Below are 21,398 nucleotides of genomic sequence, written 5' to 3' on the forward strand. Positions count from 1 at the left end.
TATTCCTCATTGAACACTTCCTTGTCAAATTACTCCTTCCAAGTGCATCACCTAACACTTTCCAGGATTAAATTCCATCTGTCGCTTATCTGCCCATTTGACCATTCTATCTGTATCATTGTGTTTGCAGAATACAAGCATGAATTTTGACTCCACTTCATCAAATTACCCTGTATCCCATGTGCATTTCTTTATGTGACTTCTTTATAAGTCTCCCATGTGGGATTTTGCTGAAATTCATATAAACTGCACAGTGGTTGCCTCACAGCGCCAGGGACCCGGGTTCGATTCCTGGCTCGGTTTACTGTCTGTATGGAGTTTGCACATTTTCCCCACGTCTGTGTGGGTTTTTTCTGGATACTCCGGTTTCCTCCCACAGTCCAAAGTTGTGCAGTTTAGGTGGATTGGCCATGTTAAATTGCCCCTTAGTGCTAAGGGGACTGGCTAGGATAAATGCATGGGGTTATGGGGATAGGGCCTGGGTGGGATTGTAGTTGGTGCAGATTTGATGGGCTAAATGGCCTCCTTCTGCACTGTAGGATTTTATTCTACATCAAATGTACTCGTCTATACCCCTGGTCACCTCCTCAAAAAATTCAATCACATTTGTTAGGCCTGACATCCTTCTAACGAAGCCATGCTGACTATCCCTGATCTATCTCCATGTGGAGATAGATGCTCTCCTTCAGAATTTTCTCCAATATTTTCCCTCCCACTGACATAAAACTCACTAAACTGTAGCTCCCTGACTTATCTCTACAACGTTTCTTAAATAGCTGTTCTCCGAGAGTCTTCTGGCATAAGCTCTGATTGCCAGAGAGGAATTAGAGTATACTCAAAAATTTGATGAATTGATTTTTGGACACTAAGCCATGGATTTTCACTGAGTAAATAATCCAGATGCTTTATGTACAATTAGGCAGTGCCTGCCAATAACATCGGGGTTTTACAATCAACCTTCAGAATCTCATGCATATACTAAGTGTGTTATATTAATTTCAAGCACTTGCCTACTTTAACTATTGCAATGCCAGGTCATATGAGGAGTGGATAGGGGGGGAACATAGAACCAAAATTTGGCTTCCCCAAGTGCGTAGAGAAATAGTTCGAAATTTTATATAAGTATAGACTACTGAAATTGATCCAATCGAAGCCAGGAGTTCACAAGGCATTTAGGAAATTAAGTGACCTCAAAGAGCACAGTCTTCTATTCTAAAGAAGGGTGATTTACATCACAGAATTATTACAGCACAAAAGGATACCATTCGTCCCATCATGTCTGCACCAGCTTTCCAAGTAAACAATTTAAATGGTGCCATCTATTACTTACGGGGCGAAACTATTACTTACGGGGCGAAAAACTGCAGCAGGCGACGGTGCAGAGGGACCTCGGGGTCCTTGTGCATGAGTCGCAAAAACCCAGCTTGCAGGTGCAGCAGTTGGTCAGGAAGGCGAATGGGATGCTGGCCTTCATAGCGAGGGGGATTGAATATAAAAGTAGGGAGGTCTTGCTGCGGCTGTGTAGGTCATTGGTGAGGCCGCAGCTGGAGTACTGTGTGCAGTTTTGGGCGCCGCACCTGCGCAAAGATATTGTGGCCTTGGAGGGAGTGCAGAGGAGGTTTACTAGGCTGATACCGGAGTTGAGGGGGTTGAGCTATGAGGAGAGGCTGAATAAACTAGGCTTGTACTCATTAGAGTTTAGAAGAATGAGGGGAGATCTCATTGAGACGTATAAGATGATGAATGGGATGGATAGGATAGAGGTGGAGAGACTCTTCCCGCTCAAAAAAGACAGTAGGACTAGGGGGCACAGCCTCAAGATAAAGGGGGGGCGGTTTAGAACAGAGTTGAGGAGGAACTTCTTCACTCAAAGGGTGGTGAATCTCTGGAATTCTCTGCCCGTTGAAGTGGTGGAGGCTGCCTCGCTAAATATTTTTAAGACGCGGGTTGATGGGTTTTTGATAAGAGAGGGGATTAAGGGTTATGGGGAGAGGGCGGGAAGGTGGAACTGAGCCACGACAGATCAGCCATGATCTTATTGAATGGCGGGGCAGGCTCGAAGGGCTAGATGGCCTACTCCTGCTCCTATTTCTTATGTTCTTATTTCTCTTCCTTCTTCCCTGCACATTCATCTTTTCCAATTCCTCCTTGAATGCCTTGCCTATGCCTGCTTCCACCACTCTCTTAAGCAGTGCATCCCAGACCTTAAGCACTCCTAACTTCTCATGTCTCCATTGCATCTCTTGCCAATTTCCTCAAATCTGTGCCTTCTCATTCTCAATCCTTTCACCATCGAGAACAATTTGTCCCTATCCACTATGCGTGGCAACCAGAACTGGATGCAGTTCTCCAACTGAGGCCAAATCAATATGTATACAAGTTTAACATAACATCCATGCTCTTGTACACTTTACAACTCTTAATAAAGCCAAGGATGCTGTATGCTTTTCTAAGTGTTCTTTAACCCTCCAATAACTCAGGCACATGTCCTTCTGCTTCTGCACCCCTTTTAGAATGATACCTTCATTCTTTTATTGTTTCCTTGCTATTTACTTTTCTGCATTGAATTTATCTATCACTCGTCTGCCCATTATAATAATTTGTCAATGTCCTTTTTATGTACTACACAATCCTCACAGTTAACAATGTTTCCATGGTTTGTATACTTGGCAAATTTTGAAATTGTGCCTTCTTCGCCAAGGTCTATGTCATTAATAAATATGAGGAAGAGCAAGGGTGCAAATACCAACCACTGGCAACACCACTACAAACCTTATTCAGTCCAAAAAGTGTTGATTTATCAACCACTACTTTCTGTTTCCTATCACTCAGCCAATTTCACATCTTTGTTGCTGCTGTCCCTTTTATTCCGTGAGCTCACAAGTCCATTGTGTGTCATACTATCAAATGCTGTTGGTAATCCATGCACTCCAAATCAGCAGCATTAACCCTCCCCATTATTTCTCTAGGAAGTAAGTTAAACATGATTGCCTTAAATCTGTGCTTTCTTGTTCTTAATCCTTCCACCAGTGAGAACAATTTGTTTCCATTCTTGCTTGTATTTATCTAAGTGATTCTAATTTTGTTCTGAATTATTGGGCTCTCAAGAATTTTTAATATGTGTTAGCCAAGGGTGCTATATACGTCGGGTGGGTTGCCCATAATACAGCAGAGAGTAAGATGTTCACTGGCCCACCCACCTGCCTATTGAGACCTATTTAAGGCCAGATAAAGCCCTCAATCCCTTCCCGCTGTCACTATATGCTTGGCAATGGAAGGTGGCTGAAAATGAGAATGTCATTTTTTTCACCCATTTTCATAGAACATAGAACAGTGTAGCACAGTATAGGCCCTTCGGCCCTCGATGCTGTGCCGAGCTATGTCTGAACCCAAGATCAAGCCATCCCACTCCCTATCATTCTGGTTCAGCCCAGCTTTGCCTCTGAAATCTGCCTCTCTCCCACCTCCCTCAGGTTACTTATTTCCTCCTCACCCTAAAAGGCCTGACTTCCCTGACATTTCTTCCCAGGGCTCCTTGCAGTCTCAGCACTTCTCACTTCTGGCACCACTGAGACTGCATGAGCTGCCAGCCAATCAGACTGTGGAAGCTCCTGACAGCAGGACTTCCTCCAGTGAGGGGCAGAGTTCCAACCTTCAGCTTGTTCAGGTGAGTATTCTGGCTGCCCTGCAAAATACAGCCTATTGTTTGTAGAAGCTTCTACAAACTGTACTGACTGGTCTGTTGGTACTGAGTTATCTTTATACCCTTCGATGAACAACAGTGTTTGTAATATTTGCATTTCTCCAGTCCTCTGGCAACTAGATGATAAGATATAGATTGCAAATGGAATTAAGGACAATCAGATAATTATCGAGAGTGCACAAATATGTTTCACATTTCGAATTCATTCTAACTGAGTTTATAAAGATAAACCAAAAATAAATTATAATGAAGATAATCACAATTTATTTTTGATAGAATACGTTTTTTGCATTCTTATGAAACTACTTGGCCTGTGGACTAATAGTTAATGCCTCAAAAACTCTCAACAAACTACTAATGAAACATAGATAAATTAAAAACACTTGCATGTCTATAAAGCAAATGGCAGGCGATGGGGGTGATTTTACCATTGCGTTGCGTTCATTTTCAGGTGCGGTCAGCCTCTTGCCGGAAATGGATGAGATGCTAATATGCATCTGCTTAGTGAGCCCGGAGTTCAATTATCTGGGTTTGCTCCATCCCCATCCCTTTATGACCTCGCCAGGAAAGGTTCCTGCCAGTGAGGAATAGATATGCTCCCCATGAACGGGGAGTAGTTGACTTGACCTCACCAGTGAAACTGGGGGAGGCCACTGAGGCCCCTGGGGGAGGCTGAGGACAAGGAGGGGGTGCCCTTTGGGCAGTACCTGATTGGCAGCACCAACCAACCTGGCACCTGGGCAATGTCAGTCTGGCACCTGGTCAATGCCCATCAGGAGCGGGGCTAATGGGGGGAGGGGGTCCGCTGCCACTCTGCAGCGATTGGTGGGAGGAGGGAGAGGGGGCCTGCTGCCACTCTGCAGTGATTGGTAGAGGGAGGGGGGTGGGTCTGCAATTGGTGGGATAAGGGGGTCTGCGATCAGTCTGGGCAGTGGGGGTGGGCCGACAATGGCTGCATTTCGGGCCGTGGGCCTTCGTGAGTGCAGGGGGAGGGAGCTCCTTCAAGCAGCCTGCAGTAACAGGGACTCTCTCGTCTGTCAGACCCCTGCTACTGCTACTGTTATTGCGGATGCGCACTATCTCCCGCTGCAGGCTTTCGGGTGTGTTAAGCCCCGCCCACTGGCTTCTGCAGCACGAATCTGACATGCTCAAAATTTTGCAAGCAAAGTGCATATGGGGAGGACTAAAAACGAGCCTAAAAGTCAGATCTGAAACTCCTCCAGTTTCACATTCCCCCCGCAGTTTGAATAAAAATGGTAAAATTGCCCCCATTATAGCTCAACACAGTAAGAAAAAATCCTGATAATAATTCCTGACAATGGGTATACTTACAGGTTGACGATATTTATTGTACTCTCTAAAATACCTTTGAGAATGTCAAGAGAAATGGAAGTTGCACGAAGGTCCCTAAAAATTAACAGTTGAACATAAGAACATAAGAACATAAGAAGTAGGAGCAGGAGTAGGCCAACTGGCCCTTCGAGCCTGCCCCGCCATTCAATAAGATCATGGCTGATCTGTCGTGGCTCAGTTCCACCTTCCCACCCTCTCCCCATAACCCTTAATCCCCTCTCTTATCAAAAACCCATCAACCCTCTTCTTAAAAATATTTAGCGAGGTAGCCTCCACCACTTCAACAGGCAGAGAATTCCAGAGATTCACCACCCTTCAAGTGAAGAAGTTCTTCCTCAACTCCATCCTAAACCGCCCCCCCTTTATCTTGAGGCTGTGCCCCCTAGTCCTACTGTCCTTTCTGAGCAGGAAGAGTCTCTCCACCTCTATCCTATCCATCCCACTCATCATCTTATACGTCTCAATGAGATCTCCCCTCATTCTTCTAAACTCTAACGAGTACAAGCCTAGTTTATTCAGCCTCTCCTCATAGCTCAACCCTCTCAACTCCGGCATCAGCCTAGTAAACCTCCTCTGCACTCCCTCCAAGGCCAAAATATCCTTGCGTAAGTACGGCGCCCAAAACTGCACACAGTACTCCAGCTGCGGCCTCACCAATGCCCTATACAGCCGCAGCAAGACCTCCCTACTTTTATATTCAATTGACATTATATTTTCAAATAAATGATTAATTTTAAATACAATATAAGCAGCTTGAGGAAAATCTACTGTATTTGTTCCTTTAATTTTGTATAAATGTATGCTTTTACGCAGATCTGTATATGTATACACATTATAATTTTCCATATTCCCTCTTTTTCTAATTGCTAAATTGTTTCCACTTATTCAGATTTTGTATGCAATGTAGAATCTACAGACAAGAGCAAACGTTGATGTAGCAATTCAGTCTAACTCAAGTTTCCCTTCACCAACACCCTCTATTGTGCACCAAAGGAAAGAGCCGCTCCCGTCAGGTATTCCTCACCTTGGGACCAATAACATCAGTCCAGGTAAAGTTACAGGCTTAAAAACCCCTGCTGACTGCTTCCTATTGGGTGAAACTCTGTCACTCAATAAGACAGCTCATGCTCCATGAAGCCCATAGGTAGATCTAATGGTGATCCGCCATGGCCTTCATAATCACCATAACATCCCTCTCCCCTTAGGTCTGCATCTCTCCTAGCACCCCCATTGCGAGGAGGTCCCTTCCATCACTTGGCACAGGGTCAGAGGTTGATCGAAGGTGACGATGGTTCAAGCAGTGTAAACCGAAGAGGGAGAATCACAAGTTAACCAAAGCAGGTTCCTCCAGTTTTCACTTCAACTGGAGGCCCATTTCTTCAGCCTCCATTTCAAATCTGAACCTTCACTATCTGGAGAGGCCAACTTGGGGTCAGCTTTGAGCTGAGGGCTGGAACTGACAGCAGTTAATCTCTATGGTGGGTGGCTGGGGTGGCTCAGGCAAGGACACCCTGGTTCTGAGATGATCCAAATACTTCTTTAGGTTTTACCCAGAACTGTGACTTTGTAAGACACTGGTCCTGTTTTCTCCATAATAATCCTAGGGCCTCAGGGAATCAGAATCAAAGTTTATATTTGGTTTTCCTGTTGGAACTTCACCCTCCGTTCCAAATTTGAGAAGAGTAAACTCAGTTGGGTACAAAGTCTTCATTGCATTAACAGCTCTGCAGGGGCCACATCTGTTGTGATGTGCAGTGTAGTCTTGTAATCAAATAGAAATCATGCTAGTTTGATCTCCATGGGTGCCATCGATTGTTTCCTCATACCATTTTTGAAGGTTTGAATCACCCATTCTGCCTGTCCATTTGACAATGGGTGACAAAGTGCAGTTCAGACACTTTGGATACCGCTGCAGGGCACAAAGTTCTGAAATCACCGCGAGTGAAGGCCACACCATCATCAGAAACCAGGGCTTACAATATTCCATGTGTGCTGAAACTTTGCCGTAATTTCTCAATTGTAGCCTGAGAAGTCATGGAACCCGTGGTACACCCTCCAACCATTTGGAATGGCGTCCACCATGAGTAGAAACATTGAACTCATGAAGTGACCTGCAAAGATCACATGTACACACACTTATGGCCTGCCAGATCACTCCTATGTGTGTAGGGAGACTGAGGGTGGGAAAGTTTGGTTTTCCTGGCACAGATCACATTGTTTCACCAAATCTGTGATGTCAGAGTCAAGACCAGGCCACCAGATGTAACTCCTTGCCAGCATCTTCATTTTTGATACTCCTCAGTGGCTACTATGCAGTTCCTTTAATGTTGGACCCCCAAAGAATGATCCTGTCCTCAATGCTAAGTGCTGCTTTTTAAATCAGATAACATTTCATTTCTGCAGAGGTTTGATCATGGCATCCCCATATAGGATCATGTGCCTTATTTTGGATAAGGTTAGGTCTTTTTGGATCTAGCCTTTGATTTGCCTTGCTGACACTGGCAAGGTCTCCACTAACCTTTCTTCTCAATTTGAGAATATCTTGTATCTGAAAGTGTCCTGGAGGCATACACGATGGCCGTTTCCATCCCATCTTTCTAGCAATGTGATAGCATTGCACCAACCCCACAGGTGAAGCATCAAAAGTTAATACAAATTCTTTCTTAGGGTCAAAATTGGCCAGTAAATTAGATGACAGTAACAGGACCATCTTTGGTATTTTCATAATAGGGTGTGCATAGAAGTCAAATTCAGGATAAATTTTCCATAATGTGACTAACCCCAGGAAGAGGTTTAACTCTATGGTGTTCCTTGGAATCGGTGCTCCTATGATGGCTTTTACCTTATCCTCTACTGGATATAACCCTTTGCCATCTACTTGGTAACGTAAATAGGTTACTCAGGCTGCTTGGAAACCACATTTCTCCCTCTTCAAATGAACACCTGCTCTGGAAAATCTCTGCATGACTTCTTCTAAGTTGGCCAGGTGTTCCTATACTGAAGCCCCCATGATGAAGATGTCATCTAAGTATACCATTACCATGGGTAGTCCTTGAAGGATGTTCTCCCTAGCTCTGACACTGCCAATCACTGACACTGCCTACACTTCCCACCGCCTCAGAAAAGCAGCCAGCATAATCATAGACCCCACCTACCCCAGACGTACTATAATATGCTTTGTCTGCACAGTACACAAGAAACAATACTTTGATTTGATTTATTCTTATCACATGTATTAACATACAGTGAAAAGTATTGTTTCTTGTGATATACAGACAAAGCATACTGTTCATAGAAGATAGAACATAGAGCACTACAGCACAAACAGGCCCTTCGGCCCACAAATTGCGCTGATCATAACCATACCTACCAGGCCTTTCTGTAACTCTCAATCCCATTAAATCCCATGTACTCATCCAGAAGTCTCTTAAAAGGCCCCAGCGAGTTCACCTCTACTACCACCGACAGCAGCCGATTCCACTCACTCACCACCCTCTGAGTGAAAAGCTTACCCCTGACATCTCCTCTGTACCGGCTCCCCAGCACCTTAAACCTGTGATCTCTCGTAGCGACCATTTCAGCCCTGGGAAATAGCCTCTGAGAATCCACCCTATCTATACCTCTCAACATTTTATAAACCTCTATCAGGTTGCCTCTCAACCTTCGTCTCTCCAGGGAGAAGTGACCTAGCTCCCTCAACCTATTCGCATAAGGCATGCCTCCCAATCCAGGCAACATCCTTGTAAATCTCCTCTGCACCCTCTCAATAGCTTCCACATCCTTTCTGTAGTGAGGTGACCAGAACTGCGCACAGTACTCCAAGTGGGGTCTGACAAGGGTCTTATAAAGTTGCAGCATTACCTCCTGACTCCTAAACTCAATCCCTCGATTAATAAAGGCTAGCACACCATACGCCTTCTTGACCACATCCTCCACCTGCGAGGCTGATTTAAGAGTCCTATGGACCCAGACCCCAAGGTCCTTCTGCTCCTCAACACTGCTAAGAGTCCTACCCTTGATATTGTACTCCTTCATCCCATTGGACCTGCCAAAATGGACCACTAAACATTTATCTGCATTGCAGTCCATCTGCCACTTCTCCGCCCAGTCTTGCATCCTATCTATGTCTCGCCGCAACTTCTGACATCCCTCCAGACTATCCACAACACCACCAACCTTCGTGTCGTCGGCAAACTTACTAACCCATCCCTCCACTTCCTCATCCAGGTCATTTATGACAATGACAAACAGCAAGGGTCCTAGAACAGATCCCTGGGGCACTCCACTGGTGACCGACCTCCATGCAAAAAAAGATCCATCCACAACCACTCTCTGCGTTTTGCAGGCAAGCCAGTTCTGGATCCACAAGGCAACAGCCCCTTGGATCCCATGCCCTCTAACCTTTTCAAGAAGTCTTGCATGAGGGACGTTATCAAACACCTTGCTGAAGTCCATGTAAACCACATCCACCGCTCTTCCTTCATCAATGTGTTCAGTCACATTTTCAAAGAACTCAACTAGGCTCGTAAGGCACGACCTGCCCTTGACAACGCCGTGCTGACTATTTCTGATCATACTAAACTTCTCTACATGCTCACAAATCCTGTCCCTCATATCCTCTCCATCAACTTACCAACCACTGAGGTCAGACTCACCGGTCGGTAATTTCCCAGGCTATCCCTGTTCCCTTTCTTGAAAATAGGAAGCACATCCACAATCCTCCAATCCTCCAGAACCTCTCCCAACTCCATCGACGACGCAAACATCATCGCCAGGGGCTCTGCAATCTCTTCCCTGGCCTCCCACAGTAACCAGGGGTACATCCCATCCGGTCCCGGCAACTTATCTATCTTGATAGAATTTAAAAGTTCCAACACATCCTCTTTCTTAATGTCCACATACTCAATCTTTTCATGCTGCTGCAAACCTGCAGTACAACCTCCCAGATTATTTTCCATCATGAATACGGAGGCAAAGTACTCAGTAAGCACCTCTGCCATTTCTTCTGATTCCACACAGACTTTTCCCCCTTCACCTATCCCTTCACTTCTCATCCTTTTACTCTTCACATATTTGTAGAACACCTTGGGGTTCTCCTTAATCTTACCCACCAAGGCCTTCTCATGACTCCTTCTGGCTCTCCTAATTTCCTTTTTAAGCTCCTTCCTACTACCCGTATGCTCCTCTAGATCCTTAACATCTCTTAGCTCTCTGAACCTTTTGTACACCTTTCTTTTCTTCCTGACTAGATTCATCACAACCTTCGTGCACCACGGTTCCTGCGACCTACCAAAACCTCCCTGTCTCATCAGAACGTGTCGAGCAGAGATTCAGACAAACATTCCTTGAAAATCCGCCACCTTCCTTCAGTACTTTTCCCCAAGAACACCTCCTTCCAGTTTACTCGTCCAATTTTCTGCCTGATGTCTTCATATTTCCCCTTACTCCAGAAAGGAGTAGAGGAGGAAACAAGACAATGCAGAATGTAGTGTTACAGTCATAGCTAGAGTGTAGAGAAAGATCAACTTAATGCAAGGTAAGTCCATTCAAAAGTCTGACGGCAGCAGAGAAGAAGTTGTTTTGGAATCAGTTGGTACGTGACCTCAGACTTTTGTATTCTTTTCCCGATGGAAGAAGGTGCATGGGGTCCTTAATTATGCTGGCTGCTTTGCCGAGGCAGTGGGAAGTGTAGACAAAGTCAATGGATGGGAGGTTGGTTTGTGTAATGGATTGGGCTACATTCACGATCTTTTGTAGTTCCTGGTGGATTTGGGCAAAGCAGGAACCACACCAAGCTGTGATATAACTAGAAAGAATGCTTTATGTGGTGCATCATACTTTTCACAGTATACAAATACATGTGACAATAATAAATTAACTCCAATCAAATCACCACTCTCCTCCATCTGCTTAAACTGGTTCTCTCACTTAACACTTTTCCTTTAACTCTTCTCACTTCCTCCAAATAAAAGGTGTGGCAATGGGCACCTGCAAGGATCCCAGTTATGCCTGTCTCTTTATGGGTTATGTGGAGCATTCCCTGTTACAGTCCTACTCCGACCCCCTCCTACAAATCTTTTATCGGTACACTGACAACTATTTTGGTGCTGCTATAATGCCCTTGTTTGGATCTGGAAACATTTATCAATTTTGCTTCCAATTTCCACTCCTCAATCACTTCATCAGGTCCAATTCTGACACTTCTCTTCCCTTCCTTGACCTCTCTGTCTCGATTTCTGGTGATAAACTGTCCACTAGTATCCATTACAAGCCCACCGAATCCCACAGCTATCTTGACTACAGCTCCCCACACCCCTGTAAGGACTGCATCCCATTCTCCCAGCTCCTTTGCCTCCATCGCATCTGTTCTGATGATGCCACTTTCCAAATTAGCACTGCCGATATGTCTTCCTTCCTCCTCAATTGTGGCTTTCCACCCACAGTGTTGACAGGGCTCTCGACCACTTCTGACCAATCCCCCCCCAATCCTCTGCTCTCACCCCCTTCCCACCCTCCCAGAACCAGGATAGGTCCCTTGTCCTCACTTTTCACCCCACCAGCTTCCAAGACCACCTTCACCATTTCTGCCAACTCCAGCATGATGCCACTATTCAACACATCTTCCCTTCACTCCCCCATCAGCATTCCGCAGGGATCATTTTCTTCAGGACACCCTGGTTCACTCCTCCATCACACCTAACACGTTATCCGTGTCTATAGCACCTTCCCATGCGATTGTAGAAGGTGCAACATCTGTCCTTTTTCCTCCTCCCTCCTCACCATCCCAGGTCCTAAATATCGCCTTCACGTGAAGCAGTACTTCACATGCACCTCCTTCAACACGTTTATTGCATTTGCTGCTCCCAGTGCAGACTATTCTGCATCAGAGAGACCAAACTTTGCTGAACACCTTTGGTCTGTCTGCAAGCAGGACCCAGACCATCCTGTCATTTGCCACTTCAACACAGCACTCTGCTCTCCTGTCCACATGTCTGTACCAGGCTTATTAACTATTCTTCCTACATATCAGAAAACTGTTCCAACTTTGGAAAACCGGGTGGGATTTTCTACTCCAGTTTTTGTCAGGTGGGATCGGTGATAGGAGAGCAAGTTCTTGCCAGAGATTGCATTTCATGCCAACATAAAGAGGGCTCCCCCTGCTCCCTCACCTGTGATGTAACAGGAAGCCCAACACTCAATGGCAGGAACCCCAATACAATAATTGAACATCTAATCATTAGACGTCTATCCCTGATAATTCTGCCTGGTCAGTGTCAGGGGAGTGTTGTGTAGAGGTGAGTTCTGTGAGGGGAACTTGTTGTGGGGAGGGGGGCATATTCAGGGAGAGGGGCCTCTATTTTTGATTTTATTTGTATCAGTACGCCCTTTAAAAACGGTGCCCCAATCTTTAAAAAGCTAAGCCGCCCGCCCCACCAGCATTACATCATGTGAACCTCCCCTTCACTTTTCTTTCCCTTCTCAGTGATAAAGCAGCCAGTACTGCTTTTATCACCTGCTATGTCACAATGCCAAAATATAAGAGTAAAATCTACCCATTATGTTTGGAATCCATTTGGCCCTCACCAGGTTTCTATATTTTCCACATCATCACCACTTGATAGCCAATAGCAGAAATTTTGTTTTATTTTGCATCTTGAGCTCAGGAGGGTTAAAGCTAACTATATCCTTTTGTACTTCGGATCTCAATCATGATCAGCTAACTGAGCCCAGGCCATTGATCAAATATGGGACCTTTCTGCTCTACATGTTTCAGTACCACAGCATTGAGTATCGGTGCATTTATCTCCTAAACCACAGAGAGAACTTTAAATTTAAATATTCAAGACTATATTAACCAAAAGAGTTAACAGGATAGTAATGAAGCAAAAATGTATAAAAGCTTAAAAGGTAATTCAAACAAGTACATAGAAATGCAGATTTAAAAAAATTAACAGTTAATTATTTTAATTTTAATAATGTCAGAAATATACTTACAAATAGATTATAGAAGACAGATGATCAAAAGCACCGTCACCTATCAAGCTTAAATAATTATCACTTATATTCCTAAAAGAGAGCATAAATTGCAAAATAATTCAAAAATGTGTAACTTCATGGAATAACATGCTCCACATTCAAAGTTTAAACACTACTTCCACTAAAAAATAAATTTACTTAAAAATAATTCATTAAAGGCATTGATTTAACATTAATAAAGTTATTTAAAATTGATTTAAATGACTTACTCTGTATCACCTTTACACACTTCAATTTTGCAATTTTCCATTGAATTCTATCCCTTTATTGATCACTTGTAAATGTCACCAACGCATTTGGAATCCTGCTCTGACATTTAGCTTTTGCAAATATGTTCTAGGTAAGACCGAAGGAGAAGGATCAGGGAAGAACAAAAACAATGTGAACTCAGGGTGAGGGAACTCAAGGAGTGCCTCCATGAATTCTGACAGAGGCAAATTCTGACAGGGATGTGAATGGAGAAACTGAAGGAAGACGACAGCCAGAATACAAAAGGGAATGGACATAATGTGAGAAAGGATGAAAAGATGATGAAGATGCTAGGAAGAAAAAAACAAGCTGGCTGGAAGATGGGTGGTCACATAGTGGTATGTCCCTTTCATCCACCATCCCCTTGCTTGCTGATCTACCTTAGCTTGTGGTCCGATAATGTTGCAATTTTAAAATTCTCATCCTCCTGTTCAAATTCCTCTATAGGTTGGCCTCATTCTAACCTCCCAGATTCCTTCTTCCAACTCTGTCCTTTTGTGCAACACCACATCTTGGTCCCCCTGCTTTCTGGATGAGGCTGTGTGCTCATAACTCAGGGTCAATGTAGCGCTCATGATCCACAAGGACTCCTTCACTGTAGAGACCATGGCACGCAGACCCTCAAGGATCTCCATCAAATCTCCCGCACATCCTGCTGGACATTCTGCATTTGGCACCTAATTGATGACTCCAGCGGCTCTTCATCTGTCTTGGAATCAGCAGGGTCCTGGTCTCTAGCAGTCCCTCCATGGTGTCCAAGGCACTCCCTGTCTCCACCACCAGCTCAAGCGAGTGTGATGTGCCCTCACTCCTGTACGCTACAAACTGAGCCGATGTGCTATTGCCCAGCGATGTGCCTATATCTGTGCTGGTACTTGGTGCTGAGTGAGGGTGTGCCGAGGGTGCATCTTCCATCGGCGCCTCCTCTGGGGGTCAATGGAGGATCGCTGGCCTCCTGGTTGACTCTGGTGGATTGATAGATTGCTTATCTCTGGGATGAAAACAATTGGTCACTACTATTAGTCATATCATAGACTCAATGTCTATGAAATGTGGCCCAGTGTGCCACAATGTGTGGTTTTAATGGCATCACATGGCTTTGCGATTGATGCATCACTTGATGTCCCTATGAGGGATCATTTGACTCTACATTCTTTTCACTTTCTGCCTGTTTCGCTTCTAGTGCTTGCTATATTCTTTCAAGTTTATCATGCTTGAACTTCAAATAGCTGATTTCCATCAGTAAATAATCCAGACATATGCAGTGAGGGTCTATAACGGAAGTAATCTTACTGCATATGGTCTTTATGAGTCTCAAGTCTTGAGCACCAGCCAAAATATAATTGTCGATTTTATTACATTTCTCATGATGTGTTCATAATCACATTTGTTCATAATCACATTTGTTCATAATCATAACATTTTTGGTTGAGGACTTGATGCACAGAAATTTGCTGGAATAGTTGGGAGCTTAATTACAGGAGAGTGTTGAAATTGATATGATATAGTTTAAAAATGCATAAAATTTCCCACTGGTTTTTCAGATGTGTATTAATTCAGTGCAGTTTGCAGGCGATGTTCTCCTTCTCATGACTGCAGCAATAATTGTTTTCCAACTCCCTGTTCCTCTATATTTTTCTTCCTTTCAGTTTCACACTCTGACCACTCAAAACCTTAACTTCTGTTTTCCCTTCACAGATGTTAACTGGATGATATTGTTCCCCCATCTGCTTCAGTTTCAATTTTAGCATGTCCAGTTTTAAAAGAAAATCAGTTTAATAGATCAACTGGCTTAAATATTTGACAGATTACACTGGCTCTATCTGACAATGAGACAAATGGAGCAGAATTTTACAAGAATGATTCTAAGTGACCAGCTAGCGTGAAAATGGGAGAGATGCTGGTCCATTTTTTGGGTGAATTTTCACAGCCAATCTTGTGCACATAATTGCATGACAAAATGGTCTGCACCATTTCTAGCTGCTATAGGCAGTGGGCTGGGCTTAATTTGCCAAAGACAGCTTTTGACCTCTGATTCTGCACATGCACAATAGAAGCAGCAGAGGTCTGACAAACAGAGAGGTCCCTGCTGCTGCAGACAAGCTGAAGAACTCCCCCTCGTCCTCAGCCTCCCAGAGGAGCCTCAATGGTCTCCAGTTCTACCAGCAAGGCCAGCACGACTGTTACCCATTCATGGGGAGCAGGTGCTTTCCTCGCAGGAGAAAGCCTCTCCCAGCAAGGCCATAAACACAAGCGAGCCCAGACAATTGAGCAATGGGCTCGCTAATGCCATTTCAATTAACATTACAATAAAGTTGAATAATTTATTCAGCCTTTCACCCATTTCAGGCAAGACTGACCTCGTAAGATCATGAGAGCTGAGAAATCGGGCGTGATCCTGATTTCTCAGCTCTCGCATGATTTTACCAGCTTGAAAATCCCAGCCATGGTTTTTAAAGTTTATTTGTTAGCATCACAAATTGGTTTACATTAGCACTGCAATTAAGTTATTGTGAAAATCCCCTAGTCGCCACACTCCGACGCCTGTTCAGGTACATGGAGGTAGAATTTAGCATAGCCGATGCATCTAACCAGCATATCTTTCGACCGTGTGAGGAAACCGGAGCACCCAGAGGAAACCCATGCAGACACGGGGAGAACTTGCGGACTGCACACAGACAGCCCTGTGAGGCAGCAGTGTTGACCACTGTGCCACCGTGCTGCCCTGTGAACATTAAATGAACAGCAAGTGAGAAATAAAGAGATGTTGAAAACAATTTTACTCTAATGGTAATTGGTTATCTTCAACCCAACTAAGGGTTTCATGGATTTCATGGGTCACAAAAGAGAAGCAAACTCTTGACTGAACCCTTCAATTTCTAGTGCTAGATACCTCTTCTGTGATCTGTCCTTAAGGCCACAATCAGCAAGCCCCTTTCCCTTGCAAACTAAAATCACACACAAAATCTGGTAATGGAATACTGCCCAGGAAGAAAATTAAGATACACGGTAAAGGATGAGTGAATCAAGGTTAGCTAGCATAGATTTGTAAAAGGCAGGTCATGTTTGATTATTCTAATTGAACTTCTGATGAACTGATGGACAAGTTTGATGAAACCAAACGATGTTTGGACCCTGTCTAAACCATGTATTGTCCACATGGATTTTCAGAAAGCATTTGACAAAGTGCCAAATTAACATCATTGAGGTCTATGGAGTAGGAGGGGTAATGTCACCTTGCATTTATAACATGACGAAAGGACAGAAAACAGCGAGTGGTGATACAGTTTAAATAGTTGTTTTTCAGACAATAAAATGGTCCTCCCCAAAGATCTATGCTTGGAAGACAGCACAGATGTTACAAATACAAAGTAAAGTTTCAAAATTTGTCAATGATACCAAACTTGGAGGAATTCCAGACACTGAGAATAACTGCAACATGACATAGGCTAGCAGAATGGCAGATGGCATTTAATGCAGAGATGTGTCAGATGATGCATTTTGGTAGAAGGGGAAGGAAAAAGCAATGTAAACTGATTGTAGCTTGATACACTTAACAATTCTGAAGAACATGCAGAAGCAGAAGGAGCTGATGTTCATTTCACGTGCATCGATCTTTGAAGGTGGCAGGTCATCGTGAGAGGATAATTTACAAAGCATATTGAATCTTCAGCTTCATAGAAATTTTGAGTTTAAAAGCAGGGAAATTACGCTGAACTTTTATAAAGCTCTGTGCAGTAATTCAGCCAAACAAGAGTTTCCATCACCAACGCCCTTTACTATGCATCAAAGGAAAGAGCCATTGCCATGGCTTACAGTCAGGGTAGTCTTCGCCTTGGGGCCTACAACAACAGTCCAAGGGAAATAACAGGCTTAAAAACCCCTAGAGATTGCTTCCCATTGGGTGGCCCTCCGCTCACTCAATAAGGCAGTTCATGCTCCATAAAACCCACAGGTGAACCTCCATGGCTTCCATAGCTTCCATCCTATTGATGAACCTCCATGGCTCCCATAGTCACCAAAACCTCCTTCCTACCTTTAGGTACATGTCTTTCCCAGCAGCCCTCACTGCAAGGAGGTCTTTTCCTTAGCTTAGTAAGTAACGATCCCAGGGACCCAACTGGGACCATCCCTGAAATTCCTTACATGGACCACATCACCCATTGTAAAAGTTCTTTCTGTCCTTGCAGAATCTTTTTCGGTTTTCCTGTTGAAACATAGGGTGGCATGGTGGCACAGTGATCAGCACTGCTGCTTCACAACGCCAGAGACTTGGGTTATATTTCGGTCTCATTTTACTGTCCGTGTGGAGTTTACACAGTCTCCCCACGTCTGCGTGAGTTGCCTCTGGGTGTTCCGGTTTCCTCTCACAGTCTAAAGATGGTACAGGTTAGGTTGTTTGGCCATGCTACATTGCCCCTTTGTATCAGGGAGATTAGCAGAGTAAATATGTGGGGTTATGGAGATAGGGCCTGGATTATTGTTAGTGCAGTCTCAATGGGCTGAATAGCCTTCTCCTGCACTGTCGAGATTCTATGATTCTAACTCCACCCTCCCCCACCAAGTTTTGGAATAGTAGGCTCAATTGGATACAAAGCCTGTCATCCCATTAACATCAACATCTGGTGGAGACAAACCTGTTGTGGTGTGTGGGTGGTCCTGTAATCAAACAGAAATCATGCCACTTTGGTCTCCGTGGATACTGTTGGTTGTTTCTTCATACCATTTGTGAAGGTTTGTACCAGTTCATTTGATGACTGGTGATAAGGTGCAATTTGGACACACTGGATACCATTGAAGGACACAAAGTTCTGGAAATCACCCTAGTCAAAGTTGCACCATTGTCAGAAATCAAGATTTCTGATATTCCATGCGTGCTGAAGCTTTGCCATAATTTTTAAATCGTAACCTGAGAAGTCGTGGAGCCTATGTGGTGCACTTCCAACCATTTGGAGTGTGCATCCACCATGATTAAAAGCATTGAACCCATAAAATGACCTGCAAAGTTCACATGTACACACACCCATTTGTGTGGGGAGGCTGAAGACAGGAGATTTTGGTTTTCCTGGCACAGGTTACAGGGCTTCACCAAGTGTGTAATGTCAGAGTCAAGACAGATGCAACTCCTAGCCAACATCTTCATTTTTGCTTCTTCTGGGTGACCAATATTTTGATTTGATTTGATTTGATTTATTATTGTCACATGTATTAGCATATAGCGAAAAGTATTGTTTCTTATGCGCCATACAGACAAAGCATAACATTCATGGAGAAGGAAACGAGAGAATGCAGATAGTGTTACAGTCATTGCTAGGGTGTAGAGAAAGATCAACTTAATGTGAGGCAGGTCCATTCAAAAGTCTGATGACAGCAGAGAAGAAGCTTTTCTTGAATTGGTTGGTATATGACCTCAGACTTCTGTATCTTTTTCCTGATGGGAGAAGATGGAAGAGAGAATGTCCAGGGTCCGTGAGGTCCTTGATTATGCTGGCTGCTTTTCCGAGGCAGCGGGAAGTGTAGACAGAGTCAGTTGATGGGAGGTAGGTTTGCATGATGGATTGGGCTACATTCACGATCCTTTGTAGTTTCTTGCAGTCTTGGGCAAATACCGAGCTGTGATACAACCAGAAAGAATGCTTTCTATGGTGCATCTGTAAAAGTTTGTGAGAATTGTAGCTGAAATGCCAAATTTCCTTAGTCTTCTGAGAAAGTAGAGGTGTTGGTGGACTTTCTTAACTATGGTCTATGCCATCGGCATGGGGGGACCAGGACAGGTTTCTTGATGATCTGGACACCTAAAAACTTGAAGCTTTCGATCATTTCTACTTCGTCCCCATTGATGTAGACAGGAGCATGTTCTCCACTATGCTTCCTGAAGTCGAGTAGTTCTATTAATATTGCACTTCGTCTTGGAGATGGAACAATTACTTGGGATCCCCAAAGAATGACCCTGTCCTCAACACTAAGTTTAGCTTTCTTAATGAGGTAGTGTTTCATTTCTCCTTGGAATCTCCATTACAGGATCATGTGCTTTATTTTGGATAAGATTGGGTCTTCTTGGATCCAAGCTTTGATTTACCTTGTTGACATTGGCAAAGTCTTCACTAACCCTTGCTTCTCAATTTGAAAGGACCTTCTTCACTCTGCACGTGAAAGGATCCTTGAGGCATGAGATGGACTTTTCTATCCCATCTTTCCAACAATGTGAAAGCACTGCACCAATCCTGTAAGGGAAAGTGTCACAAGTCATTTGGATCAAAATGGGCCAATAGGTTAGATGACAGTACCTGATATCTGACTTGAGAAAAAGCCTCCGCTTTTGGAGCTTCTCATGACCAGCACTGGTACTTTTGTAGCAGAGTGTGCAAAGGGGCCAGCATGGAAGCCAAGCTCAGGATAAATTTTCCATAATACTTGACTAATCCCAAGAAGGATTTAAATGCTTAAAAATATTTGTTGGCCGTTTCCCATTGGGCGAGCTTCAACTTGCTCAATAAGGCAGCTTGTGCTCCATGAAACCCACAGGTAGATCTATTGATTCCCCCATGGCCTGCACAACACTCTGATTAGGCTATACTGGAGTTTAAATGCAGTCCTGATCACCACAATTTAGAAAGAATCTAAAGGTCCCTAAGAGAGCATGGAGATTTACCAGATTCTTTCTAGGAATGACAGAAATTAGTTACATGATGAGGTTGAAGAAGTTAGAGATGTGTTCTTGTAGCTAAGGAGGCTAAGGGAAGAGCTGAGGGAGGTGTACAAGATAATGACGAATTAGATAGAGCAGACAAAGAAAATATTAGCTGATATAATAAGGACCAGAGAGATAGGTTTAAGGTTATGGGCTAGAGATACAAAATGTGAGGAAGAACTTTTTATGCAGAGGGTGGTAATAATGATTAATTACCTGGAACTTCCAGCCTACAAGGGTAGTGGAAGTGATGGCGTCAATGATCTCAAACAAAACAATTGATAGGAGTGTGAAAGAAATAAACTTGCAGGGCTAAACTTGCAGTGGAAGAGTGACAAAATGGGGCTGACATAGACTCAATAGGTCAAATGGCCTCCTTCTGTGTCATAATGACTCCATAAAAAGCTGTTTTTCATTTTTAAATGTTTGATCTTACCCTAATCACCAATCATAAGGTATTATTTCAGATTGATAAATTTTTAATCTTTCATCATGCTTGCCAATTAATTTTGCCAGTTTTTGAAACAGATAAGGTTAAATACAATATTGGGGTTTCTTTATCTGTTGTTATAAATTTCAAAGAGTTATACATCTCTTTCAGAAACTCAAATTAAATATGCAGTTAAATATATGTATTTCAAAAAGACACTCAGCAACTATCAAATCTTAAAATCATGCTGCTACATTTGATTTGCCAATATCATTATGCTTTAACAATTTCAACACAAAACCATCAAAAAGAATACTTACAGAAAGTGTAAGCTTGATAGCTGTGAAAAGGCACCAGGACCCAAAATTAGTATATTATTATTGCTCAGATCCCTGGTGGAAAACAGACAGAATGTATAGTTCAGTCCATAACATATACGCACAAACTCATTGTCAGAAATATAGCAGGAAAAGAAGGCCAGGTTGCCAATGACTGATATGTAATCAGTGGTTTAAAAAAAACTTGTAAAATGTTAATGTAATGTCTGAAATAGTAGTAGCTTTCCTTTGTATGTTCTGTTTATGTTTTCAATTATTTTATGCTTTCCTCATTTCTGTTTCCTTAATGTTTTAATATATCACATTAACATATATCGGATAACAAAAAAGAATTATAGGTAACTTGTCCCCATTCTTCAATTTAAGATCCTGTATTTTCTATATAGACAACAATTTCAGATGAGAAGCATCATTTTGTGCTAAAATAATGAGAGTAGTTCATGCACTACAACACGTGACTCGTGAGATCAGACAACTAAAATGAAAGCTTGGGTTAGCCCAAGGAGGTTCAGGGAAGAGCCGATGGAGGTGTACAAGATTATGACAAACTAGATAGAGCAGATAAAGAAAATATTAGCCAATGTAATAAGGACCAGA

General features: G+C 43.3%; 1 protein-coding gene across 4 annotated transcripts in view; it reads right to left on the reverse strand.

Moving 5' to 3' along the window:
- The window catches only part of LOC145358477 (uncharacterized), a 104,723-nt gene that overhangs the window by 9,227 nt on the left and 74,098 nt on the right, over window positions 1–21,398 (reverse strand). For all 4 annotated transcript variants that reach the window (XM_080212594.1, XM_080212584.1, XM_080212575.1 and 1 more), the window contains 3 exons: window positions 20,784–20,855; window positions 13,052–13,123; window positions 5,036–5,110 (listed from right to left, as the gene is read on the reverse strand). In XM_080212594.1, coding sequence (XP_080068720.1) covers window positions 5,036–5,110; window positions 13,052–13,123; window positions 20,784–20,855 — 219 coding nt within the window. The remainder of the gene's footprint in view (window positions 1–5,035; window positions 5,111–13,051; window positions 13,124–20,783; window positions 20,856–21,398) is intronic.

The sequence above is a fragment of the Carcharhinus amblyrhynchos genome, chromosome 2 (assembly GCF_965287045.1).
Source record: "Carcharhinus amblyrhynchos chromosome 2, sCarAmb.v2.hapA, whole genome shotgun sequence".
Classification (NCBI taxonomy): Eukaryota; Metazoa; Chordata; class Chondrichthyes; order Carcharhiniformes; family Carcharhinidae; genus Carcharhinus; species Carcharhinus amblyrhynchos.